We start from the raw sequence: 25,268 nt of genomic DNA on the forward strand, positions 1-25,268 counted from the left end.
ATGTTTGGTTTATAAATTTTTGTGGGTGTCGGCCAGCTTTATAAAGTGGTAGCGTCGGCCCCACGAATCTTTTGCAGCCGTGCGAAGTCATGTATGATAGCGCATGAAACGACTTCTGGGTGGGCGCAGTACCTGGCAAGGTGACTAGTCGGCCAAAAAAACGTGAACAAAGTTCGGCGTGGAAATGGCGACTATGTCAATTTAATCGATTACGTCATTCTTGGTGTGGCTTTCATTGGAGATTTTAGTGATGAGGCGCATGCGTTATCGGTTGAAGTATGGGTACATTGATGCGTTGTCGTGGGAGAGTATCGGTAGAAACGAATGCTGGACCGACCTTGTGACCAACACATTATCCAATGACGTTTTCGTCGAAGGATAGTGGAGTTCAAAGGCTGAAAATAGTCAGTTTGGTTTTTTGTGAGTGTGTTGCCAAATCATTGAAGGCTGCAAATCGGGCAGGGACCAAAGTGACTATGACGTTAGATCTCTCCAATAGTATTGGCTCAAGTATTGAGCTTTTATAAATACTGAAAGCAGCGTAATGGGAGTGAAATATATCTCTTTTAACCTCCACGAGTAAATCTCTTCATGAAGGTGCTATCGGTAACGCAGTTGGTCCGGGACATCGATTATTTTATTGCCCGAAAATGCCGCTTAGGGCAAGCTTAGACTCGCAGATATACGACAAGCATAATGTGACACATGCACACTGTTGTCATCGGGCTGTAGAGGTGTAATCTCGAGAAGCTGCTCTAGCCCCTAAGCTGAGTCTGATTGCGGCTGCCGGTCCGAGACGTCTCACAATGTATGGCGATAGGTTAGCGCATAAGATATTTCAATGAGACGGCTTCGTAAGCTAGAACAAGGGTGTTTGCAACCTGCCGCTTAGTTTCCTCAATGGCATTCTATACCTTGAGCCACCAATAGCAGCATGACAAGCGATGCGTGCCCTTGATTTACGTTTTTGGGTTGATTTTGGGCTTTGCGGTGTCCCATGGACCCTGGAGCTCGTTCTTGTATCTTTGCAACGACATGAAGTACCACGGAAGACACACCAGCACAAACACCACCCCCATTAGGTAAACGATGGTGAACCATGTGCCATGAATGACGTAGATGATGCACGCAACAACAGCATACATCGAAAGCGTGAGGACAAAGTGGGCCTTGTACAGCTTTTCACGAAGCTTAAGGTCGAATAAGGGAAAGACAATACACACTTCTGCGGTGAACACCAAGAACACAAACGCGTCCATCGACAGCAGGAGACGAGAAGCCAACACAATGCCATTTGTAAAACTGAGGTTTGTTGATATCACTGCCCTGTAGCTTTGAGACGTTTCTAGTGCGTAATCATGGCAAAGCACGTTTAGACTGGTCAATACGCTGGAAAGCGCCCATATGGAGTCTGAAGACGTGGATTTGGTCAAAGATCGTAGCACTGGCGAAAGCAACAAAAGCATAAGCAAAATCACCATGTTCAGTTTGACATTCTCTGCAGCATTTTCAACATTGTCTATGATCGCCGGTAGCACCAAGAACCCAACCAATGCCAATGCTGTGCTCACCAACGTTGAAGTGCATGCGTGCCAGTAAGCAGAATAAATACCCGAAAAGTTCAAATTCACTAGCAATAAGAGACTAGCGTACAAAGATACTAGGCTGAAGTCGTGGTATAGTTTGCGAAACAGGTACTTTGTCACGGTGGTGTTCCGCTTGAGCTGGTCCAAAAACAGGTCGGGCGTGTAATTGTCTGGGAAGGGCTGGTTCAAATAAAGAAGCTTTTTCCATTGCTGGGGCAGAGGAGCCATTACCCTCGTAACAATAGAAAAATGCTGGAGTAGTAACTTCTTCACACCTGTATACACTTCCCCACATCACCCTACCACCTACTATCACCATCAACTCACTGATATACAGATACTTTACAAATAAAGCTTTATATATACATAGGCGATGTCTAAACACGGGTTCCACGACTCTGTGTCGCTGATGACGTCGTTTGCCAACTCTCAGCGCCAAAAACCCTACAGAAACATCACCAGAAGCGATACCAACACCACCGACATGGCCCTGATGGTAGACACCCAAAGTCTTCGAACAATCGACCAGCTCTCCACGGCACGGCCAAGCGTCACGATGCTGGACAAGTTGTGGACGCAGATCGACGTGTTGGACGATGTGAAGCGGATGGCGCAAGATGTTCGGGAGAGGGGCACGTTTCTCAACGAGGAGTTCGGGCAGAAGCTAGTTGAAATGAAGGAAGCACAGCAGCGGCTTCTAGATGTAATGAATCGGCACCAAGAGCTCAGTGAAAAGAGCCGGCAAAGCATGAAGGAGCAGCTCGAGCAAGGACCCATAGAGCGGATGGAGGAAGAAGCTATTCGCAAGGATAATGAAGAGAAACAGAAGAAAATGCATGATTTTTTCTTTGGCGACGACCAGGAGTACGGAGCGGAGGAATCCAAGGATTTTGATGAGCTTAATGGCTACGTTGATGACGTGAGGAATCTGTTGGCTCAAATCGCAGAAAGCATGGCCAGGTTCGATGACACCACCAAGGATTTGTGGTAAGCTCAGGTGAGTTTACGGGCGAACGTATAAAGTGAGGCATGAGGTGAGGAACAGGCGAGTGGGCGCAAACGAGCGACAAAATGTGCAAGTTTTATGGTGTGAGAAAGTACCGAGTAAAGTATGGGGAGACGGCCGGAGCCGAGGAATAAAGGATAGAGTGCTTCAGAGGCGAGAATTCTATGGGGCAGCATCAACAACTGACACGGTATAAGTGGATTCAAACCAGCTTCTCAAAATGACCTTTTCGTCCTCCACGGTACCTTTGGTCTTAGGTGCATCGTGCTCCTCGGATTAACTCTGTTCACAATACTGCTCGGAGGGCGCACTCGGAACCACCCATCGGAAAAACCTCCCCATGGGCACGCAGACTCACATACAAACGCTGAATTACAAAATGAGTAATAACAGGGCGTCAGCTGCCGCCAACCTCGATCGATCACCCTTCAGGCGAGACCCCAGACGCACCCCACTACGTCGCGGAGTGACGCCATCCGAAATTGGAGGAGACGTTGCATCAACATTCAAAAAAAAAAAGTTTCTGTTGCCGCATCAACCACCTGACGCACCATACTCTGCGTCTAGTCAAACTTCTAATTTGACTTCAATTTGGGTGGAATTAGCTGTTTACTCTAAGTTTCGTCCTTCGATATCCATTCTTATATCGATTCCCAACTGTCGCCCCAAAATGGTGCTACGTTGGTGATGCGATGGGCGGTTTTTTGCCCGTTTGCCGACGCAGTTTTTCGATTGATCACCTTACTCGTGCCTGCATGAGAGACGCCAGTCGCTCACCAGCTCCGAAAGTGAAACCTGATTTTTCACCGCATATAAGAAGGTCACCGGTCCCCCCACCCTTGCTTCGGACGTTGGAAAGACTATCACTTTTTAACTTTACATTATACTTCACACAATGGTCAGATTAGGACCCAAGCCACCTCAGCACAGAAAAGGCACCTTCACCGGTGTCTCGCAAGAGTTGCTCGATGAGATCCACAAAATGGAGAAAATGTTCACCGTTTCCGGCGAAACCTTAGACAAGATCTCGGACCATTTTGCCTCTGAGTTGACCAAAGGCTTGTCCAAGGCCGGAGGCAATATCCCCATGATCCCAGGTTGGGTTGTTGACTACCCAACTGGTGAAGAAAAAGGTGAATACTTGGCCATTGACTTGGGAGGAACCAACTTGAGAGTGGTGTTGGTATCTTTGTTGGGCAACCACAAGTTTGACACCACCCAGTCGAAATACGCTTTGCCCAAGCACATGAGAACCGCCAAGAGCGAGGAGTTGTGGAGCTTCATTGCCGACTGCTTGGCCAAGTTCATCGAGGAGTTCTTCCCTGACGGAGTCAAAAGTCCCTTGCCTTTGGGTTTCACCTTCTCTTACCCTGCCTCTCAAGACAGAATCACCGAGGGTTACTTGCAAAGATGGACCAAAGGCTTCGACATTGAGGGCGTCGAAGGTAAAGACGTTGTGCCCATGTTGCAGGATGCCATTGCCAAGCAGAACCTCCCTGTTGAGGTTGTTGCTTTGATCAACGACACCACCGGTACGTTGGTGGCCTCCATGTACACAGATGCTGAGACTAAGATGGGTCTTATCTTTGGTACCGGTGTGAACGGTGCATACTACGAGGTCTGCGGTGACATTCCAAAGTTGGAAGGCAGATTGGAAGACGACATCACCCCAGAGCTGCCAATGGCTATCAACTGCGAGTATGGTTCTTTTGACAACGAGCTCGTGGTGTTGCCAAGAACAAAGTACGACGTGATCATTGACAAAGAGTCTCCAAGACCTGGCCAGCAGTCGTTCGAGAAAATGATCTCGGGTTACTACTTGGGTGAGCTTTTGAGATTGATCCTTCTCGAGTTGGCTGAAGAGAAACACTTGATTTTCGATGGCCAGGACTTGACCAAGTTGCACGAGAGCTTCATTATGGATACCTCGTTCCCTGCTCGTATCGAGGAGGACCCATTCGAAAACTTGTCTGATGTTCAGGATCTTTTCCAGACCCACTTGAACATCCAGACCACTGTGGCCGAGAGAAAGGTGATCAGAAGATTGTCCGAGTTGCTCGGTGAGAGATCCGCCAGAATGTCCGTGTGTGGCATTGCTGCCATTTGCAAAAAGAGAGGCTACAAGACCGCCCACTGTGCTGCCGACGGTTCTGTTTACGAAAAATACCCATACTTCAAGGAGAGAGCCGCCCAGGCCTTGAGAGACATCTTTGGCTGGGCCGACGACCAGGAGGACCCGATTGTCATTGTGCCTGCTGAAGATGGTTCTGGTGTCGGTGCCGCTGTCATTGCCGCCTTGACTGAACAAAGATTGAAGGAGGGCAAGTCTGTCGGTGTGAAAAAGGCATGAGCTACGTTGAAGTTGATGACTTAAAACTGAATGCATTGTATGAACCTTTACTTTAGATAGCAAGCATCAAAGTTGGAATATATAACGAGGTGATTTCAAGTGGTAAGACTCTTTGATTATGACCTAAGACAAAAGTATCCCCCTTCTTCTGTCTCTCTTGGTCTGGCAACTTGGGTATTTCTACTAACCCACGCCATTTTGCACCCAGTGTGCACAGAGGGCAAACCGAGAATGATGTACCCACCAACTACTCTTCTTCAGCGTACGCCTTTGTCCACCACCTTTCTTCCACTTTCCCGCCAATTTTCCTCATGTCCATCTACCTGGCCGTACAACACACGGAAGGCCGCCCCAACGGTGTGTCAGACTTAGAGGAAGCAAACGACGTGACAGTGATAAGCGCCCAGCTATCTTCTGACGAGCTTGTCAGCAACGAGGACATTACCACCACGCACAGCATTATTGAAGCAGGCCGCCATGAGAGCGAGCAGAAAGAGAAAGAGAAAACAGAAGTCAAGTACAACAACGCCAATGGGCAGCTCGTGGTGAGCTTCAACATATGGAACATTCTCAAAAAGGGAGCCATCAACTTGGTTTTACCGTTTATAAACGGCATCATGCTTGGTTTTGGAGAAATCTTCGCTCACGAGGTAGGGTTCAAATATGGCTTTGTGGGTGCTCGTGTGCAACCACCCAGGCGGCAGGTCCAGGCTCAAGCTCAGACCAAATCAAGATTCATATAGACGACCAGTCCCAATGTATACTATATAGTTCAGTTCTTTTTCATTCAACTGTCGCTCGATCGCAGAACAATTGGTAGTCTCTTTTTTGCCCTATAGCAAACCTCTTGGTCGTGGAGCACTCGTTGCATGTGACAACAAGAACTTCTGCTTTTGCTGACCCTTTCTTCAGCTCATTCTCTACTCGAAGCGTCATGGTGAGCCCCGGAACCATGAGGGAGTTGCATTTTTTGCACATACTCCTCTTCATATGGGGCAGGAGTTTGAGAACTGTGCGCTTGGCTACCTGGTCGACGTTTCTCGCCATTGCTCGTGATAATATGGGATTGCCTTTCTGAAGATGTGTGTTTGCAGCCTGGAAAAGGAATGAGGTCCTGGCGTAGTGGTCTTTACTGACTCTCGGTAGCTTGACCGCTCTAGCCATGATGAGAGTCCTGTGTCTTTAGGGAGACTGGCTTATGAGCCTGTATTGCTTAGGGATATTGAGAGAAGGGTGCTCTGCTCTGGGTACTGATGATCGACTCTTCTTGATTGCAGTGAAGAATGCTGCAAAGTATGAGCCGTGAAGTCACGTGAGTTGTTTTCCAAATTCCCAGATTTTGCTTCCCATGGGCGTCTGCTGCTCCAGATTAGGTCATTTCTAAACTATTTCAACATCATTTAAGGGTTTATATCCGTAAATTTCTTGTAGAAACCTGTCTTACCTTCCTTTGCATTGGAGTAGGCCCGCTACGTTTCCTGCAGTACCTACCGTTTGAATGGCGAAACTCATGGCCACTCAACTTCTACACCTTCTTCAACACAGTAGCATAAGATCCAATGAGTGGCTACGATAGTGCATTATCGATTTTTTCGTATGTTTTTAAGCAATTGTTCGCTCCCAGCTATTTACTAACCTCAGTCCTGACGGCCATGTGTTCCGTATGTTACCTTCTGAGCAGTGGACTTAACGAATCAGTACTAACAAAACAGAGGTTGAATACGCTTCCGAGGCGGTGAAGCGAGGCATGTCTGCAGTGGGTGTTAAGGGAGCCCTGTGTGTTGTTTTGGGGTGTGAAAAAAGAACAACGTTAAAGCTACAAGACCCTAGAATCACTCCTTCCAAAATATGCAAAGTGGATGGCCATGTCATGTTGACTTTCGCTGGATTGAACGCTGACGCCCGTATCTTGGTTGATAAAGCCCGTGTAGAAGCCCAGTCCCACAGGTTGAACTTGGAAGACCCTGTGTCGATTGAGTACTTGACCAAGTACGTGGCTGGCGTGCAGCAGAAGTACACCCAGTCGGGCGGTGTGAGACCGTTTGGTATCGCCACGATGATTGCTGGCTTCGACGTCAACGATACCACTCCTAGATTATATCAGACAGAACCCAGCGGGGTGTACAATGCGTGGAGGGCCCACGCCATTGGCAGATCGGCGAAAACGGTGAAGGAGTTTTTGGAGAAGAACTATGAGGAGAACCAGACAGACGAGCAGACCATAAAGTTAGCGGTCAAGTCGTTATTGGAGGTGGTTCAGACGGGTGCCAAGAACATTGAGATTTCGGTGTTGAGGCCCCATGGCAAGATTGAGGAGTTGCCAGTTGAGGAGATCCAAAAGTACGTGGAGGAGATCGAGGCAGAAAAGCAGGCGGAGGCAGAGAAGAAGAAGCCTAGCTCGAGGGATTGAGCGGAGAGCGTTCATTAAAGCCTAATATACAATATACAAGTGTTCATCGTAGCAATAGCATTCGAGGCAGAGGATTCATCGTTTGCTTTTCTTCTTCCCCTTGCCCTTGGCTTCAGGGGCAGCTCTCTTTTTGGACGATGGCAGCTTGACCACGGTGAAGAAGCCATCGAGTCGGCCCTGGACACCGCCTTTCAATGCCTTCTTGAGCTTCTCGGCACCACTGCGAATTCTGTCTTCGTTGAAGCCCTTTTGTTGCACCATAAATTCCACAAGACCATCCACATCAGGCTCTTCCCATTTCAACTCCACGTCCTCTGCTTTAGTTACTGGAGTGATATCTGGGTTCATGAACAACTCCTTGGCTTCGGCCCATGGCCAGTTTTCCGGGAGCTTGTATTTGGTTTTGTCTGGGTTGGCCTCGATCCACTTGACGATATTTTCCAATGAACCGTGCTCCTTGATAAGCTTGAAAGCAGTGACAGGCCCCACGCCCTTGATGGTCTCACAGTAATCGCAGCCAAGCAAAATGCACAAGTCCACAAATGTCGATCTGTCCATTCCCAAACCTTTGAGAACTTCCAGGTACTCTATCTGGTCAATCGGCATCTTCCTTGCTTCTGCAACCGTCAAGTGGCGCAAAAGAAATGGTGGCTCGTAGCAAAGCGTGTCCATATCCTCCGAGGCTGCTGCAAACACCTTGCCGCCCTTTGCTAGAGCAGCACACTGCGCTTCAGCCTCGCAAGGTGCTATCATGTAGGGAATGCCCATCAACTTGAGCAACTTCTGTGCTTCTTCATTCTGCTGTCTGGAAGCCCTCACGGTTCTCTTCTCGTGCTTGAGTAGCTCCTCCACCGTACCTGTTTCTTTCAACTCCTCAAGCTTTCCCATTGCCTCTTGTTTCTTCAACATTCTCTTCTCCAACTCTCCTCCTTTCAACACTGGAGGTTTCCCGTCAAAAACGTACATGGGTTTCATCCCGTTTTCCACCATTCGTATCGTTCTGTAGAACATCCCCAGCAAATGCGAGGTGGTTTCCCCGTCTTCTGAGGTCAATTGCTGACCATCTTGCTGTCTCACAGCAATAAGATACTGGTATAGACACATGGAGGCGTCGATGGCAACTTTCCTACCAAAGAGGGTCTTCATGGTGAACTCTTTGAAAGCATCTGGAGCATGCTCTTTAACTAGCGAGTTGAGACCTTGATGTTAGTATCTTAGTACTGACTAGACTTGAATATTTGAATTACTATATATGCTATACAAACCTTTCACACCCATAATTAACGAGCCTAGTTTAGTGCTGTTTGGTGTGATGTGCGGGACGCGAGTAAAGTAGGTGATGCAACTCGCGCACACGATGCCGTACGTGTCTGATTATGATGCTAAAAACACCTTCTAGACATGCTCAAAAGTGAAGGTCCAGTTACCGGTGGTTGGTTCGTAGTCCTTAAAGGTCATGTCCGGAAGCGCCTTCAACTTCTCGATGTGCTTCTTGACAATCTCGTCCTTCGGATCTAGAATTGACAACTTGGTCTTCTTGTTTATTGGGTAGCACCCTTCTAGGGTCACCTGGGCAGGAATATTGAACCCTTCGCCTTCTTTGGGCTTTTCGTCATCTTCAGGGTATATTACAACATTCTTTGGGCCAAAAGTTATGAGGTTGCCACAGATTTCGTCCAAGTTGAACGCGGACAAATCTACAGGCTCGAGGAACTTCACCTTTCCGTAGTGTTTTCTTCCCACAGTGAAGTCCTTCACTGCCCTCAATTCGCCAAGAGGTTTTTTCTTGAGCTCAGATAATGAAGGCAGCGTGTAGTATCCGTCGTCATCGACATCCTCATGCTCAATGGCCTTTGGGTTGGAGTCGCCATTCTCGATATTCTCCTTCTCGTTATCGACAGTGAACGACACTTGATGGGTTCTCGTCATCGTATCGGTATATGTGAGCAAGCCATTGCTGTTGTTCTTGGTGCCATTTAAAACTAGTTTTCTGTAGTTTGTTTTTGGTGCAAATATCTCGGAAGACATGATGGCAGCATCTACATCTGCGTCAAACAAGTCCTTATTTCTTCCGTTTCTCACGGTGTCAACAGTGACGACACTATCTTTCTTTGGCGTAGAATTTGCGATTCTCTTGCCGGGAGCAAAGAGAGGAGCCACCTTATGTGCTGCAAGAAGAGAAACGTGTTTCTTGGCGGGTGGGTTCACCGCAATAGCCTTAGGTACCTCTGCTTGACTAGCAGAACTTTGGACTGGTCCTTGTATGCTCTGAAAGAGCTTGTTGTTTCCATATGGGTTCTGCGTTCCAATATTTACCAAACTTTGTTGGCCTTGATTTTGCGTCTGGTTTTGCTGCTGTTGCTGTTGACCTCCGAGTACTGAACTACCTCCAAATAAGCCCCCACTGGTGCCTGTGGCGTTGTTCTGTTGAGTGTTGTTGTTCAGGCCAAACAATCCGCCACCGGATTGACCTCCGAAAGTGGAAGTGGGTTTACCAAACAACCCTCCCGATGTGTTTGTTCCACTTCCGATACCACCAGTAGTGTTACCTGTGTTGCTACTACCGAACAAGCCACCACCGGTGTTGGTATTTTGGGTATTGTTTTGTCCAAACAAGCCACCACTACTTGATGTGGTGTTGTTGTTGTTGCTGCCGAAAAGGCCCCCACCAGCTGGCTTGCTGCCAAACCCAGTTGAAGTGTTGTTATTCTGTGTAGCACCGAAGCCTGTTGTACCAGTGTTGCTCTGGCCACCGAAGAGACCGCCACCTGTTTGGCCAGCAGGCTTGTTTCCAAAGAGACCTCCTCCAGAACTTTGATTGTTTTGATTACTACTACCTAAGAGACCTCCTCCGCTACCTGCCTGGTTATTCGAACTTCCAAACAACCCTCCACCAGTTCCTGTTTGAGTGTTGTTGTTGTTGCTTCCAAATAACCCTCCGCTAGTGTTTGCAGTCTGGTTGTTTTGCCCAAAGAGTCCACCGCCGCTAGTATTCGACTGACCGAAAGCGGAGCCTTGGTTAGTGTTGTTTTGTGAGCCAAAGAGGCCACCCGTGTTGGTTGTTGGCTTACCAAACGCTGAAGTGCCTCCTCCTCCAAAAAGGCCCCCTCCTGAGGTGTTGTTAGTCTGACCAAAAGGCAGCCCCGTGTTGCCAAACCCACTTGTAGTGGCAGGCTTGTTGGAGCCGAAGAGGCCACCACCACTGTTGGTATTGCTTGAGCCGAACCCACCACTGCTTCCAAATCCGCCAGTGTTACCACCTCCAAACGGAGAGCTTGTGTTATTGCTGGTATTAGTGGCGCCAAAAGCGGAGCCTGTGTTTCCACTACCGAAAACAGACTGATTATTGTTGTTGGCTCCAAAAACGCTAGACGTATTGTTGTTGCTTTGACCAAAGGCCGATCCAGTTCCAAAACCGGAAGGCTTGTTGAGATTAGACGACCCAAAGGCACCAGATCCACCACCAAAAGCAGAAGTTCCCGCGTTGTTCTGCCCAAAGGGTGAGTTGTTGTTAGTCTGACCGAACAAGCTGCCTCCCGTGTTGGTATTCTGACCAAAAGCACCCGTAGACTGCCCAAACGCGGAGGTGCCCGCATTGTTCAGACCAAATGCTGATGTACCCAGGCCAAAACCTGAGCCACCCAGTCCAAATGCTGAACCGGTGTTGCCAAAAGCCGAACCTGTATTGCCGGAACCGAAACCAAAGCCACTCAGTTGTTGGCCAGTGCCAAAACCAGTTCCGGTATTGCTGTTTCAAAACGTCTCCCCTGCTCATAGTCCTTAAGACGCAACTCCTCGAAGGAAAAGTTGCTGTACTCGGGCATGTTGGAGATGTTCTGGTAGTAGTTGGTGCCCGAAGTATCCTTCTCTTGGAAGGGCGTAAACGGCTTGACAGCAGTTCCATTATTCACCTTGTCTCCACCAGCAGCACCACTTCCAAAGGCAGACGTCGAGGCTCCTCCACCAAAGGGGGAGATGGAGTTATTCTGAGGAGTGCCAAAAGCAGAACCAAACGGCTTGTTCGCTGTGTTGCAAAAATGCCCCCGCCGCCGCTACCTCCGAAAGCACTTCCTCCAGTATTACTAGCGCCACCAAAAGGAGAAGCGTTATTCTGCGTAGCGTTGTTGGTGCTTCCAAACACGGAGCCACCAGTGTTTCCAAACCCAGTGTTTGAGGAGCCAAAAGCACTGCCACCAGTCAGAGGATTGTTATTGCTACCAAAAGCTGAGGTGGTCGTGTTATTATTGTTGTTACTGCCAAATGCAGAATTGGTGTTTGAAGAGCCAAAAATGCCACCTCCAGAGCCTGATCCGAAAGCATTGCTCGTAGACGTATTTTGACCAAAGGGGGATGCGTTGGTGTTGTTTGTAGATCCAAATGGAGACGACGAGTTGTTCGCGGTGGAGCTGAAGCCACCGAAACCCGAGTTTGGCCGTCCAAACATTTGCAATTGGCGAGTTGACGAAGGTGTTCTGGAGGTTGGTGGTTTTTTTCCTTGTAAATGTTTTCCCTTACGCAGTGAAGGGTGGTCACGTGGCAGCAGTCGCCATTTGCCAACTAGTAGTTACAAAGATAATGACTAAGCGGGAGATTCACGCTTGGAAGGCTATATAGAGTCCCGTTGGCAAAAGAGAAGCAAAAGGAAGAATTCCAACTTGTATGACTTGTCGGTGTGATGAGGTACTTTCTCAATGATTCAAATAGTGATGATGGCTGCGAAAGTGGGTTTACAAGACGCTGAATGTAAAACCTCCGTATACTCAAAAAATGAAAATAGAATTAAAAGTCACTCGTATTTCTGTTCATGAGAGCGTACCGCTGACGGTGCAGAGGTTAGTATTGTGTGATTGAACATGGAGCTTTGTGAGGCCGCTTGAATCACAAAATGATTTTGGCTTCAACAATGACTTTTAAGTTCATTTGAACGAGAATCAGGTCCATTTTCCTCTGTTATACTCATAGAAATGGTCTTTGTTATCATTCATGGTAAGACTGATTTTTTGTGTTGGATTGTATTTCACACATATTTGTGAATATCGCCGTGCTCACTTATATTGCAACCTTTGTGCTCTAATCTCACCATAGTGCAAATCTCGCAAAACATACATAAACCTTCTACAATGACGGTTTCACAATGAATTTATACACTTTTACACCCTAAAAACCCCCAGTTTTGTACTGGCATGCTCTCCTGTTATTCTAACTCTCCTCCTCCTTAACGTCCTCGGTGTTTGCTTCAGATACTTCTCCATTTACTGCACTGTCATCTGTGTCCTCTTTCTTTGCCCGCTTTTTGCTTAAGAGCAGTGAAATATCTTTGTCGGCTGCTCTCTTCTTCTTTGCGGTTTTGACTTCAAACTTTTTTAATTGTTCCGCCCGCTCCTTGGCTCCAAGCTTGCTAAGTTCTTCCAGCTTCTGTTTAAAATCTTCATCTGTTGCACTCTTTCCTTCGAGCCACTCTAGAATCTTAATTTCTTCCCCATAGACAGAATCATCCTTTTCAACGGGAGTCTCCAAAATGATGGGAAGCCCCTGGATCCTAGGCTCATTGGAAATGACCCGAAACGCCTCAAGCCCCAAAAAACCGTACCCTAGCTTTTGGTGCAAGTCTCTGTTGGCACCCAAGGGGGCCTTAGAGTCGTTCAAATGGATAGCGCTCAAAAACTCAAAACCTATGATTTTGTCGTAGGTGTCCCAGAACTCCTTGAACTTCTCCTCACTTCTAATATCGTAGCCTGCTGCAAATGAGTGACAAGTATCGATACATACACCCACCCGAGATTTGTCCTCCACCATATCGATCACGTCTCTGATATCCTGTAGATCCGAGCCAATCAAATTGCCGTGACCTGCCATGTTTTCGATAACAATCTTTACAAACAGCGTTTCTGCAATTGCCCTGTTGATGTTCTTGGCCAACTTTTTCAATGCGTCTCTGTGATCTCCATCCAAGCTCGACCCTGGATGGAAGTTGTACAACCCTATATTAAGCTTCTCGCATCTTTTCAAGTCATCCACAAACGAAAGATACGCCTTCTCCGACTTCTCGTCATCTGGATTAGCCATGTTGATAAGGTAAGACCCGTGGGGCAACACGTCGGTTCTCGGGTTATAACCGTATTTTTCACATAGGCTCTTGAAGTCAGCCACTTCTAGCTCCTTCACCTCAGGCGCAGCCCAGCGGTTTGGGTTCTTCAAAAATAGAGCAAAAGAGTTGGCGCCTATATTCATGGCGTTCGTAACAGCTTTAGAAACACCGCCGGCCACAGAAACATGGGCACCGAACTTGAACTTACCTTCAACTCTATGGTACTGGAACGTGGGCTCCACTGCTTCCTTGACCGTTTTCTTAACATTTCTTTTCACTGTTTTCTTTACAGAATCAGCAGCAGCTTTCGTTCTGATGTTAGTTGTGCTGTCAATGGAGCAATTGTCATGACATACTTAGGGGCCATTGTTGATAGTGGTGGAGAGAGATCAATGGGTGCGAAAAAGTATACGGTGATTCTCGATGTGGGTGCTTACAAAAAAAGGGGGAGGATAGATGAATGAAAATGAACTTTCGCCCAAGTGAATCTACTTTATTCCTTTTGATTCCCACTTTTATTATCTGTGCGGCTTTACACCCTCATAAGTATCTGCTCTATAATACTGAACAAGCGTATTCAACTCTAACAAATGGTAAAGTGACCTCTGGATGACTGTTCTTCGAAGCCTACTCACTGGATTCTTTGGTTGCCACGCCTTCCTTCGTCGTTACGTCATTGGGTTGCTTTTCAGACTCCCCCGCCGTGGGCACTGCTTCGTCGTTCCCATTGTACTCTTCACTTCGCAGCTGTATTTCGTCGTTGAACACCAGCACAGAGTCCCTGAAGTCAGCAAACCTAGGTAGACTAGTCTCGACCCTGACTCTATGTATGAATTTTTCTGATCTCTTCTCGAGCTTTGCCCGTGATTTAGACACCGGCGTGAGGTCTCTCATGAAACAGTCGAGGTTGAGCTGCTGCCTTTGCACTGGGTCACAAAGAGCAAAAGAGGCTAGCAAGGTATAGTAGGCGTCGTTGGCGGCGTTGTGAAGGTTAGCATGGGGGATTCCTAGCACACGAAGAATCCCACGAAGCGAGGCGCCTCGTGAGCGTGATATGTGGAATAACTTCTCTGTATCGACTACGCTCTTATTGTCCAATTCCACGCCAAGTCCTCTTATCCACTTGACATCGCCTTCGACATTGTGACCCACGATGCTTCCCTTCCTTTCCACAAGGTAGTGGTCGAAAATCTCTGTGAGAAACTGTCTCAGCTGGGCCATGGAGAGCTCGTAGAAATCCCGCCGTTGAACTCAAACTTTTTGTTTGGCACGAAGCGAGAGTTCAAAAGGTGCTTGTTCTCTGAAATAATTATGTGAAACGTCTTGATCGCCGGTTGGATCAGAAGCAACTGCAGCTCAGGGTCGTAAATCGCAAGTCCAAGTTCCGTCACTTTCGATGGGACCTTCTCGTACGCCTCCACATCAATACAGACTAGCGGTTTTGATCGAAGGTACACTGTCTCCATCGCCTTCTTTAATGCGGCAACATGGGTCTCCTTCACAAATTTGAAGTTGTTCAGGGTAAAGTAAGACTCTAGTGTTTCCTTTAGAGCTCCTTGAACTGCAGCAGACTGCTTGAGAATTCCCTTCACCGACATGTATAATACACTTAGAAGGTCACTTTTCTTTGTATTTTGTACTACCCTTCACCTGGGGCTGCGTTCTCCTCTGGTGCTGATAAGAACGATGTAGTACTTCGCATCGCACTTACTACTCTTTATGATTGAAGGTGGTGCTGCTGCAATGGATACAGACGTGCACGTGGATCTGATTGTCGAGACGCTCAGGGAGAAACCTCTGGCAGAGCAGATTGAAGAGGCTCTTACGGTTTTTAACAATGGCACTCCTTCTCACAAAGAGCAATTGGAAGTGGTGGTGACTTTGCTCAAGTACACGGTGCCAGATGTGTATCGACACCTCACGGCACCTACTCAGGATGTGGTTGCCGAGGCGTTTCGCTCTACTATCGGATTGGGCAATTTGCTTACGAAGATCGAGATGTTGCTTCGTCTGAAGGCTGATCTTTCTCTAGATCTTCTCCTGGTGCTCAACTGTCACACCAGGCTCCTTGAAAGAGTGCTCTCACCTGGCTTACTTCGGCATTTGTTGGTGGGACGCCTGACTCTAGAGCATAGAGAGGTGGACAGGTTGTTGTTTCGAGGTAAATGCTTGTCAATTCTCAGAGAAGCTGACTATAAGTTGAACGGGGTATATATACCGACTGTTTGCCGTGATCTGAGCAGCTACGCTTCCTATCTCTGCCACGAGTTGCTTTCGGTGCATAAAGATTGTGAAACTAAACTTTTAAACATGCTAATACACTCTCTTCAGGGCGTCAGCCATGATACCGCATTTCAGTTCTTCGACACCATGTTTGCACCAAACAATTTGTCGTTTTTACGGACTTGCGTGTTTGACATGAAACGATTCGAGAGGAAAAGTATTCTTCTAAAGTTTATTCAGTTCGTCCAGAATGCGTATCTTCGTAAAGATATTCAGGATCTCGTCCCTGCTATATTCAGCCTCACACACTACTGTTTCGACAACACTGTCTGGGATAGTATCATGATGGAATCGATAATAAGCCGCTCAAGCTACTCCGTCAATACTTTGGCTGCACATTTGGCGAAAAGAGGGCTAGACGATGACAACTTTATATCACTCGTGCATAAGAACTTCCAAGTTTGGGGAAACGCCATCCACATGAAGGGGGAACCAATTGTTGTTCAAGGCTTCAGAACACACCTTCTAGTCAGCCTTTGTGCTTTGGTGCCTAAGGAAATCCTACAAACCGTTCTTCGAGAAAAATCATTTTTGGATGCTATCTCGAACAGACTCCAAGCCCTTTCAGATAGAGTGAGGAGCCTAGGGGTGTATTTGGCAGATAAGCTTTGTGTATTTGCTAATCAGGAACGTATCTTTAACATGGAGGTCTCGTCTTTAGGAGTGGCTTTTCCTGAACCTATAACATATTTTCAGCAATTACTGCTCAAAGAGGCGTGGGATCTACTTGAAGCTCCAACGATAGAGCAGCCACTTCCAGACGTTGATGAGCTTCTGCAGGCTTTGAAGCAATCTCTTCGACATGACAAGGACAAGGCGATGAATGAGGCCGATGCTCAGATGAGTGACGAGGAAGATGACCCAACATTGCTGACAACTGCAAAGGTTCAGTCTCCTTTGTACATACGTGATCTTCTAGCTTATCTTCTGACAGATACGAAAGCGCCTCAAGCGTACGAGAAGATCCAAAGTGCGCTTATTTCAGCCCCCAATCTCCTTCGACAGAAGAAAGCTTTCGGCAACGAGGTCGCTTTCTACGCAGAAGAGCTACTTAGCAGATTGGCCGGGATGACCAACTACTTCGAGGATAAAAACTTTGAGACGTTGAGACTAAACGCAATGTTGGCAGTGGTGGTTAGTCATCCACCTGTCACCACACATCTTTGTCATTTATTACTTACTGGAGACTACTCTTTACAACAACGAATGTGTCTCCTTTCAGCAATGTCGCTTGCAGCCCGAGAGTTACGAGGCTATAGGGATGAGGCTGTTGCTCGTAGCTATAGTTTGCAAAGCTTTCCGACTCAAATGCTTCCCAGAAATCTTCACCAACATTACTTGGTTGCCGGCGGGCAAAAATTGGAGGAGTATAATGATCTGGCAATTCAATCCGAGATTCAGGACATGTTGATAGGAGAGACGTCTGAGAATGCCAAAGACGAACTAGCTGGGGGTCGAATCCTCCGTGTTTCCGCCGGGCTACAAAAGAAAACAAAAGACAGCTCTCAGCCACTAGTCGCCAAGGATGCACTAATACAGTTTAACAAGTCCGTTGGAAAAACATTCTTTTTTCCACTTTTGGCCATTTGGTATCAAAGCGGAGGGATCAATATTGGTGAATACACTCCGTTATTGGTAGCTCATTATATTAAAACACTTTCTTTGATACTCCACTCGGCATACCCTTCTGCTGCCGATCTATTCGACATGGCTCGTGAATTCCTCATGTTTCTTGTTCTGTTGCTTCCGACACTTGGTGCTGATCAGACTCAGATGCTAGAGGGTGTTTGTACTGGCGTTCTTCTCGTCATGGAAGTTGTTGATAGCAACATACTAGTTACCGAGATGCTGGCAGATCTTGCCAAAGTTCAGGCCCATTTTGCAACTATATGGGAGAACATTATAGATGAAAGGGTTAAAAGTCTATGCGCTGGTTTGATGCTTCGACTAGATGAACTACAGCATAAATTTGAAAGGACCATCATGGATCAAATGAACCGTGGATTTATTTAAGAATGCGATAATCTAAAGGGAGTGAAGTCCCAAGGTCAATGCAGCAATGACGCCCACAAGCACAGTCTTCTTCCAACTGACATCTAAAGCACCTCCGCCAACTCTCATTGCTCCGGAGGTCTTGTTACCCAGAATCGAAGCGGTATGCGACTTGCTTTCAGATTGAGAACCTGATAAGGAATCAGTGTTAGTGACGGCTTCCCAACGTGATTGAGATCCAGTAAAGCCCCACTTATTGAATGTTACAGAACCGCCGGTGGTTTCCAACTTGGTTTCGGTGGGTGACTGAGTCTGAGTAGCGTCCTTCGTGTTCTTGGTCTCGAGCTTGGTGTCGAGCGTACCAGTCTGTGTATTTGCAGTTTGGGTGCCAGTAGCAGCTGTATTTGCTGTATTGGTGTTTGCAGTGTTAGCGGTGTTTGCAGTGTTAGCGGTGTTTGCAGTGTTAGCGGTGTTGGCAGTGTTAGCGGTGTTGGCAGTGTTAGCGGTGTTGGCAGTGTTAGCGGTATTAGCAGTATTGGCAGTATTAGCAGTGTTGACGGTGTTTTCAGCTTTTGCCGTTGCCTTCGTATTCTGGGTGTTACCGGCATCCTCAGCGTTTCCTCCATTGCCATTATTCGTATCTCCAGGATTGTTGTCAGAATTTCCTCCGGTGTCAAACCCACCTAAGTTGGCGGCGAAAACCGCGGGTAGTACGACAGGTGCCACGAATAATGGTGATAGAGACATGCTTATGAAGTGAGGAGATGATGCTAGCTCTATTGAATATGATAGATAATTTTCCCATTACTTGATTGTGAGTCGCTTTTAAGCGAGTCATTTGCGTGTTTACATATTTCCAGATTGGGCCGCACCGAGCTATAAGCGACAAGCAATATGTTTTCCTATACGGGCTACAGCACATTTCTAGAAGAAAAACAACATTCTTTACGTCATACCTACTCCACAGATAATCCAGTGCTGACTTTTTTGGCGGACTTTGCCGCTATACCGAGCCACTTAACGGCTCTTTCGATGTCTTTGTCCTCAACGGCCTCACGAATACCTGGCCATGTTTGACCAGCGTACCCAGTGAAGCGACCTGACGCGAACACAATGTGCTTGAACCAAGGTCTCTCGTGGAGCCCCTCCTCGTACAAAAAGTTTCTCTCAAAATACTGGATAAGTTTGTTTTGACGCTTGATCTCAAAGTAAAGCTTGATTCTCTGCCACCAGTGCAAGTTCTTTCTGTTGTCGTAACGCTCTTGCAAGCTGGCGCTCTCGGTGTCAAATAACAAGGCTTTCTTCTCCAAGTCTTCCAATTGCTGCTCCGTGTGCTTCAAGATCTCACCGAAAGTGGCCTTCTTGTGGTGGTCTGCATTCCTCATCAACATCGTTCTCATGTGTCTGCACTGGTATGGCTCCAACAATTCAGGGAAGGGAAACACGTCGGTATTCTGGTAGTTGTATTGTGACGCTTCATCTGAAGCCGCTTCCATGTCCGGATACTTCGACAAGTATTCAGCAATAGAGTGGTGGGGAACTTTCTTGTCGAGCCAATCTTTGGGAATGATTTCTTTAACCTCATTAAAATACTTAAGCAAGTCTTTAGCGTAGTCGTCCAAGGAAAACTCGATCACCTTGTGGCTGGACAACTCCAAGGCAACAAGTGCGATATACTTGGCAGCCAAATTGTGGTACACGAAACCTGGGTCACCGAACTTCTCCATCCAATGAAACGAGTCATAGTTTGAATGGTATTGGTAAATAGGATCTTTCTTTCCGCTTCTAAAGCTCATATCAACAGAGGGGATCCCTAAATGCTCCAAGAAAACGGTGTAGTCCGAACCCGAGCCCAAATTAATGATCTTATCGCCCAGCTCCTTTTTAAAGTGATCGTAGAGAGAGCCAGAGTTTTTTTCAGGGTAAGGCAAGAGTCTGGCAATTTTTCTCAACACCTTGTTCAACACAGGCGAAGCGCTCAAGGAGAGAATCTTGCCCTGGACGGCGACATCGACATTGTAGTAAGCTACAACATCCTTCTGTAAGCTCTTCGCAGCATATTCACCGTATTCAGTCGAGCCCACAAGGCCATATTCTTCACCATCCCAGCTCTGCAAGATAATGCTCCTCTTGAACTTGTAGCCAGCGTCCTTAAGCTGGCCAAGAGCTCTGGCAATTTCAAGCAAGACAGCAGAGCCAGAATTTGGATCACCAGCGCCGCCTTTAATCCATGCGTCGCGATGATTTCCGATCAAAATGGCCTCGTTCTTGTTCTCACCCTCAAACTCACCGTAGACGTTCCAGATTGGGGTGATCACGAAAGTCTGGTTACTGTACAAGTTCAAGGAAGAATCAGGGTTTGGACCCGTGGTATAGTCGAACTCCTTCAAGCCACCTTTCCACGATTGGGGTGTCTTGATACCGTGGCCGTTGAGCTTTGCCAAGATCGGCTTCACTTCTCTATAAGAGATTGGAAGCACAGGAATCTTGCCAATGGAGCTATGAGGGTCGTTTCTTGGAGCCCCTTTCTTGGAAGCGTACCCGGGGGTAGTGGGGTCACCAGGAGCAGCGCCAACGCCACCCAAGAATTGAGCGCTTCCTCTCTGCACTGAGCTCTCGTGTCTGGCTGGGCCATTGGGATACTGTTTATAACCGTTTGCCTCGGTCACCTCGCCATCATCCGCAGGGTCGGTGTAGATCAAGACTCCTACAGCACCATTGTCTTGTGCAAACTTCACCTTGAGACCACGGAAGATGTTTCCGTAACGAGCAACAGCAATCTTGCCCTTGACACTGATGCCATTTTCCTTCAACCACGCAAAGTCCTCGACACTTCCATAGTTGACATACACATACTCGGCAGTGACATTGCCGTTAGCTCCGTAGCCCAAAAAGGTAGGCACCGTATCGTTTCCGACAGAGGTTCGGTCCTCCTCAATTTCGTCCTCCTTCAATGGTGCCTTGTACACCACTTTACCCTTCTTGTCCAATAAATTCAAGTCATGGCTTTCCGGGTAGGTCAAAAGCACGTCATAATCGTCGACGGTAGTCTTGGCGCCGTACTCCTCGAGCTTGCTTCTGGTGAACTCCACCAAGCCGTAGTTGGTACCAGCCAAATGCTTCTCTGCTGTATAAATTTGCAGCCAATTGCGGGCATAGTTTTGCTCCAAGGCGCCCAACACGATCTCGCGTGGGTTTTCAACCTTTTCCGTGGAGAAAAGCGAAAAATTGATCTTCAAAAGACAAACAAACACTGCAAACGACACAATGGTGAACTTGAGGATGCGCAGGGCCAACCCCTTTCGCGGAGTGGCGGCCACATAGTTTTTTTCCATCTCCATCTTAGTGTTGTAGTAAGAAGAAGAAGTAGTAATGCTAGATAGAGTGGAAATTTGGTCGCGATATCAAAAGCCGCACTTCAGACGGCACCAAGGGGCTTCGAGAAAAGGGTAGGCAAAAGAGAGAAAACACTGCTTCTTTTCTTCTCGAGGGAGCTTCAAATTCGTGTGGATTACAAGTTGAATAGCTCAACTGTTTTACCTTCAGTATGATGTGTCCTTGGCGCAAGCGTTGAGTAAGTGAGGAGTGGCTCTCGCTTATGTTTGCTGCATGTTTTTTTTTGTAGTGGCTGCAAACGAGAGATTCAGCTCGAGCGTTGATGCTTGAACTATATATATGATTATTGGAGGAATTCATTGTCAAAGAAGGAGCTATTGGTCACTGTGCTAAGACATTTAAATTTGTTGAATCAGCTTAATCGCTGAGGTGGCAACGATCACGAAGTGGGGAGCCAGACTATGCGGTCAGATAGTTGGACGTTTGAGGCACAATTAAATTCGATTAGTTCAATTCTGAAGCCAAAAGAGCTTAGAAATATCGATGTTATCTCTTCTCTCAAAGAATAATTAAGTTTCTTACTAGCTACCCTTTCAAACTTGCAACGCGGTGCATTGAAGACCTTCAACAAAGGAGCACCAACAGAGCGTTGGATCCATAAAGTGGCTCGATGCCAAAAAAATGCTGTTTATGAACCCTATAAGCACACTTTGGTGATCATTCGAATGTGAAACCTCACGTTTCAATGTTCAAGGTTCACCATTGAGATTGCCCATTAGATACTTCCTGGAAGGTGTGAATATCGTGGATTATGACGCACCGCAATTCCACAGCATGGTAATTCTCAATGAAAGCACAAGCTATAGAGATGCCTTTTTCTTCTCCTCCTTGGTGTCATCAGTGTCTTCTAGCCCCAAAGATGGCCAGCCTTATCCTTAGCGCACTGGACGTTACCCATTCGGGTAACCCGAGCATAAATCATCACCCCAACCACTCCTAGCCCTCACATCCATGGGCTACAAGGAATACCAAGGGGTGCTTCAGCTCAAGGGCCTGATGATCATTCTGAAAAAGCCTCTCAAGTCGTACAAGCGGTCGCTGACAGGTTGCCTCAGCTGCAAACGCCGAAAGATTAAATGCGACGAAACCAAGGATAGATGCAACAAGTGTATCGCCCGCAAGCTTGATTGCCAATGGCCCCAGCCGCCTCATAAAGAGGGCTCAGCCCTTGTGGTGCAGAGTTACTCAAATGCTAAACCAGTGCAAAACACCTTCATTGCCCCCAAGGTCTCTATGACCATGCAAATTGACACCCTCTTTCTTCTTCAATTTGCCGAACGATTTCTCCCCTCGATAGCCCAGCCTCATTACACTCACAAGGTGCTGACACAAAGTTTGGTGCATTCGGTGGCAGAGAAGCTGGATCTTCTTCGCCAGGTCTCCATCGCTTGTGGTGCCTTCCTCGTAGCTTTCGACGATAACAATTTCCGCCCTATTGCCACCAGCAGGTACGTTGATGCCATAACTCTGTTTATCAAAACAATTAAGAGAGGCAAGTTCGATCAGGAATGGGTGTTTTTGGCCATCCAGGTATTGCAGACGCTTAGTCTTCGAGACCCGGACGGCTGTAACGCTTCAAAATGCGCTCTTCACATGAACGCTGCCTACGAATTGTTCATCAAGGGGATCTTACAAGGCCAAGCCAAGATCTCTGCTCTTCAGAGAGTTTTAATTGAAAACTTTTTGTTCAACTACAGTCTCACCATCATGTTTTGTGAGAGGGACAAAATCCAAGCCCTAATACCCAACCCGTTTGATCTATTTTTTAGTTTCCACGATGTATTTTTGGGCCTTTGCCAGGAAGATTCCCACCCACAATTTAGTCGCTTGTCGATAATGGCCTTTCAGATTGCAGCAAAAGCAAGCTGGCTGTGTCGCATGAATGTTCCGCTTCTTGACCATGAAAAGCACCTCCACATCGAGCTTCTTCACCTGGCTGAAACGTGCCTACAAATGCTGGATTCGCTCATTCCTGAATCAGTACTGGTTTTCGACACTCTAACAGTGACCAAAGTCGTTCTTCTAACCTCAATCATTCTACTAAAGAAAATCATTTGTCCTGATTTGCGAGCAAGTTTCGTGCAACCACAGATTAACGCTACAGTGGCTATAATCAACAACGCCAATAGTAATGTGATACTCCCAATCTGGTCTTCTTTTATTGGTGCTAGCGCCTCCACAACAGAGAGAGACCGTCGAGTTTTCGTTCAGACCCTCCAAAAGTTGATGGCTCGCTCAGGGTCGCATCTTATAGATCGAGTTTACAAGTTCTTAGTGGGACTTTGGGAGATTTACACAGGAGACGAACCTTTCGATCTCCTCATCGATACCAATGCTTTATCCAAAATTTGCGAATAAGCTTTTTTCCCCGTCTTCTAGAGTGACTATATTTGACCGGCGCACCGCTTGTAATCTCGCAATGACACTTTCCTAATCTGGTAACCCGAGCCTTTCGGAGTATATAAGATACCCCAGATTTGACGTTATCACTAGCCAACAATGTCAATTTCTACACTTACCAAGACCTCAATTAAAGCGACATCAGGCCTTGCCATCAAAGAGGGTCGCTTGTTGGCCAACATTCATGAAACTGCTCAGTTTGGTGCCAAAGGTAGATGGGGTCCCCAGGAAACAGAAACCGGTGTTTGCAGACTTGCCTTATCTGACTTGGACAAAAATGTTAGAGACTGGTTTGTGGAGGAAACCAAAAGCTTGGATGTAAGATTGTAATTGACAAAATGGGTAACATTTTTGCAATCTACCCCGGAAAGAACCAAGGTTTTCCAACGGGAATCGGCTCCCACTTGGATACACAGCCAACTGGCGGTCGATATGATGGTGTCTTGGGAGTCTTGACTGGCCTTGAAGTTTTGAGAACTTTCAAGGAGAACAACTTCGTTCCCAACTACCCTGTGTGTGTAGTTAACTGGACCAACGAGGAAGGGGCCAGATTTCCTGTCAGCATGATGTCATCTTCAGTATGGGCTGGAACCCATAAGAAAGACGACATTTACCAGTTGAGGAGCGTGACAGACGCAAAGCCCGTCTCAGTCAAAGAGGAGCTAGAAAGAATCGGGTATATGGGAGACGTCGAGTGCTCTTACGAAGCTAACCCTTTGGCAGCGCATTTTGAGCTTCACATTGAGCAAGGTCCAATCTTGGAGGAGACAGCCAAAAAAATTGGTCTCGTGCAAGGTATCCAAGCATTGAGGTGGTTTGAGGTGAAAGTAAAAGGAAAAGCTCAACATACTGGTACTACGCCCTTAAGGAGCAGAAGTGATGCCCTTCTTGCAGCGTCTAAAATTGTTATCAGAGGCAACGAGATAGCACAGAAGTATGATGGTCTTTGCAGCGTGGGGATCATGGAATTGCAACCAGCAGTGGTGAATGTCATTCCACAGGATGTGAAGTTTATCGTCGATATGAGAAACCCAGACGATAACAAACTCAACCTTATGTATGAGGAGATTCAGAATGCCATGGATCAGATTATGAAAGAAAGTGGGGTCAGGCTAAGCTTCGAGTTGAACGAGCTCCTCCACCAGAGAGCTGTACATTTTGACGAAGAGTGTAAGAAGTGTATCAAAGAAGCGGCCATCGAGCTCTATGGCGAAGACCAGACCTTGCCAATTGTCAGTGGTGCTGGCCACGACAGCGGTCTCACGGCGCTCAAATGTCCCACGGCCATGATCTTCATTCCTTCGAGAGACGGTGTGTCCCACAATCCCGAGGAATATAGCACTCCCGAGCAAGTTCACGAAGGGTTTGAGGTGATGTTGAATGCCGTGTTGAAGTATGACGCTCAGCGGAAGGAGTAGCAAGACATAATGTTTGAGTAAATATATGGATGAAAACTTCTTTGATTTGTCTCTTCCTTTTTGACGCAACATTTCGCAGCCATTTGTTGGGTTATGCAATGCTCTGCCACTAAATTGAGAACGGTAGCTTCAAAGCATCCTCTTCTCAAATTTTTTTTTTTTTTTTTTTTTTTCAATCTCATTTCGTTTTTTAGAATCTCCTAACAACGATAATATAACACTATATAGTGCTATCCATATTCCTCAGACTACCTCTTGGTGACTCTTGCACCCTTGATCTCGCACTTTCTCAACATCCACTACTACTTTACACTGTTGTAGCGTCTCCAATTACGCCCT

The 25,268-nt window shown here is 47.0% G+C and overlaps 14 protein-coding genes across 14 annotated transcripts; 7 read left to right on the forward strand and 7 right to left on the reverse strand. All coding sequences in view use genetic code 12, as the record gives it.

Moving 5' to 3' along the window:
* Positions 1 to 959: 959 nt before the first annotated feature.
* On the reverse strand, positions 960 to 1,814 carry GPI2 (phosphatidylinositol N-acetylglucosaminyltransferase; the record flags this gene model as incomplete). Its single annotated transcript, XM_029034139.2, has 1 exon — positions 960 to 1,814. One exon carries the CDS (start codon positions 1,812 to 1,814, stop codon positions 960 to 962), a length of 855 nt encoding a protein of 284 aa, XP_028891702.2.
* A 145-nt stretch (positions 1,815 to 1,959) lies between these two features.
* Positions 1,960 to 2,577, forward strand: CJI96_0005119 (uncharacterized protein; the record flags this gene model as incomplete). Its single annotated transcript, XM_029034140.2, has 1 exon — positions 1,960 to 2,577. The coding sequence occupies one exon, from the start codon at positions 1,960 to 1,962 to the stop codon at positions 2,575 to 2,577; it is 618 nt and encodes a 205-aa protein (XP_028891703.1).
* A 910-nt stretch (positions 2,578 to 3,487) lies between these two features.
* Positions 3,488 to 4,942, forward strand: HXK2 (hexokinase 2; the record flags this gene model as incomplete). The annotated part of the gene is made up of 1 exon (XM_029034141.2): positions 3,488 to 4,942. One exon carries the CDS (start codon positions 3,488 to 3,490, stop codon positions 4,940 to 4,942), a length of 1,455 nt encoding a protein of 484 aa, XP_028891704.2.
* A 311-nt stretch (positions 4,943 to 5,253) lies between these two features.
* Positions 5,254 to 5,685, forward strand: MIM1 (Mim1p; the record flags this gene model as incomplete). The annotated part of the gene is made up of 1 exon (XM_054702290.1): positions 5,254 to 5,685. The coding sequence occupies one exon, from the start codon at positions 5,254 to 5,256 to the stop codon at positions 5,683 to 5,685; it is 432 nt and encodes a 143-aa protein (XP_054558265.1).
* An 816-nt stretch (positions 5,686 to 6,501) lies between these two features.
* Positions 6,502 to 7,352, forward strand: PRE6 (proteasome core particle subunit alpha 4; the record flags this gene model as incomplete). The annotated part of the gene is made up of 3 exons (XM_054702291.1): positions 6,502 to 6,536; positions 6,584 to 6,603; positions 6,655 to 7,352. The coding sequence occupies 3 exons, from the start codon at positions 6,502 to 6,504 to the stop codon at positions 7,350 to 7,352; spliced, it is 753 nt and encodes a 250-aa protein (XP_054558266.1).
* Positions 7,353 to 7,427: 75 nt separating this feature from the next.
* Positions 7,428 to 8,630, reverse strand: CJI96_0005123 (multifunctional nuclease RAD27; the record flags this gene model as incomplete). Its single annotated transcript, XM_029034143.2, has 2 exons — positions 7,428 to 8,551; positions 8,618 to 8,630. The coding sequence occupies 2 exons, from the start codon at positions 8,628 to 8,630 to the stop codon at positions 7,428 to 7,430; spliced, it is 1,137 nt and encodes a 378-aa protein (XP_028891706.1).
* A 117-nt stretch (positions 8,631 to 8,747) lies between these two features.
* CJI96_0005124 (FG-nucleoporin) lies at positions 8,748 to 11,796 on the reverse strand (the record flags this gene model as incomplete). Its single annotated transcript, XM_054702292.1, has 3 exons — positions 8,748 to 10,984; positions 11,113 to 11,376; positions 11,436 to 11,796. 3 exons carry the CDS (start codon positions 11,794 to 11,796, stop codon positions 8,748 to 8,750), a joined length of 2,862 nt encoding a protein of 953 aa, XP_054558267.1.
* A 755-nt stretch (positions 11,797 to 12,551) lies between these two features.
* Positions 12,552 to 13,807, reverse strand: APN1 (DNA-(apurinic or apyrimidinic site) lyase APN1; the record flags this gene model as incomplete). Its single annotated transcript, XM_029034145.2, has 2 exons — positions 12,552 to 13,752; positions 13,797 to 13,807. 2 exons carry the CDS (start codon positions 13,805 to 13,807, stop codon positions 12,552 to 12,554), a joined length of 1,212 nt encoding a protein of 403 aa, XP_028891708.2.
* Positions 13,808 to 14,067: 260 nt separating this feature from the next.
* On the reverse strand, positions 14,068 to 14,661 carry CJI96_0005126 (uncharacterized protein; the record flags this gene model as incomplete). Its single annotated transcript, XM_029034146.2, has 1 exon — positions 14,068 to 14,661. One exon carries the CDS (start codon positions 14,659 to 14,661, stop codon positions 14,068 to 14,070), a length of 594 nt encoding a protein of 197 aa, XP_028891709.2.
* A 522-nt stretch (positions 14,662 to 15,183) lies between these two features.
* On the forward strand, positions 15,184 to 17,736 carry CJI96_0005127 (uncharacterized protein; the record flags this gene model as incomplete). The annotated part of the gene is made up of 1 exon (XM_029034147.2): positions 15,184 to 17,736. One exon carries the CDS (start codon positions 15,184 to 15,186, stop codon positions 17,734 to 17,736), a length of 2,553 nt encoding a protein of 850 aa, XP_028891710.2.
* A 12-nt stretch (positions 17,737 to 17,748) lies between these two features.
* Positions 17,749 to 18,462, reverse strand: CJI96_0005128 (uncharacterized protein; the record flags this gene model as incomplete). Its single annotated transcript, XM_029034148.2, has 1 exon — positions 17,749 to 18,462. The coding sequence occupies one exon, from the start codon at positions 18,460 to 18,462 to the stop codon at positions 17,749 to 17,751; it is 714 nt and encodes a 237-aa protein (XP_028891711.2).
* Positions 18,463 to 18,671: 209 nt separating this feature from the next.
* On the reverse strand, positions 18,672 to 21,056 carry VPS70 (putative zinc metalloprotease; the record flags this gene model as incomplete). The annotated part of the gene is made up of 1 exon (XM_029034149.2): positions 18,672 to 21,056. The coding sequence occupies one exon, from the start codon at positions 21,054 to 21,056 to the stop codon at positions 18,672 to 18,674; it is 2,385 nt and encodes a 794-aa protein (XP_028891712.2).
* Positions 21,057 to 22,062: 1,006 nt separating this feature from the next.
* Positions 22,063 to 23,469, forward strand: CJI96_0005130 (Zn(II)2Cys6 transcription factor domain-containing protein; the record flags this gene model as incomplete). Its single annotated transcript, XM_029034150.2, has 1 exon — positions 22,063 to 23,469. The coding sequence occupies one exon, from the start codon at positions 22,063 to 22,065 to the stop codon at positions 23,467 to 23,469; it is 1,407 nt and encodes a 468-aa protein (XP_028891713.2).
* Positions 23,470 to 23,849: 380 nt separating this feature from the next.
* CJI96_0005131 (uncharacterized protein) lies at positions 23,850 to 24,929 on the forward strand (the record flags this gene model as incomplete). The annotated part of the gene is made up of 1 exon (XM_029034151.2): positions 23,850 to 24,929. The coding sequence occupies one exon, from the start codon at positions 23,850 to 23,852 to the stop codon at positions 24,927 to 24,929; it is 1,080 nt and encodes a 359-aa protein (XP_028891714.2).
* Between the last annotated feature and the right edge of the window lie 339 nt (positions 24,930 to 25,268).

The sequence above is a fragment of the Candidozyma auris genome, chromosome 6, assembly GCF_003013715.1.
Source record: "Candidozyma auris chromosome 6, complete sequence".
Lineage (NCBI taxonomy): Eukaryota > Fungi > Ascomycota > Pichiomycetes > Serinales > Metschnikowiaceae > Candidozyma > Candidozyma auris.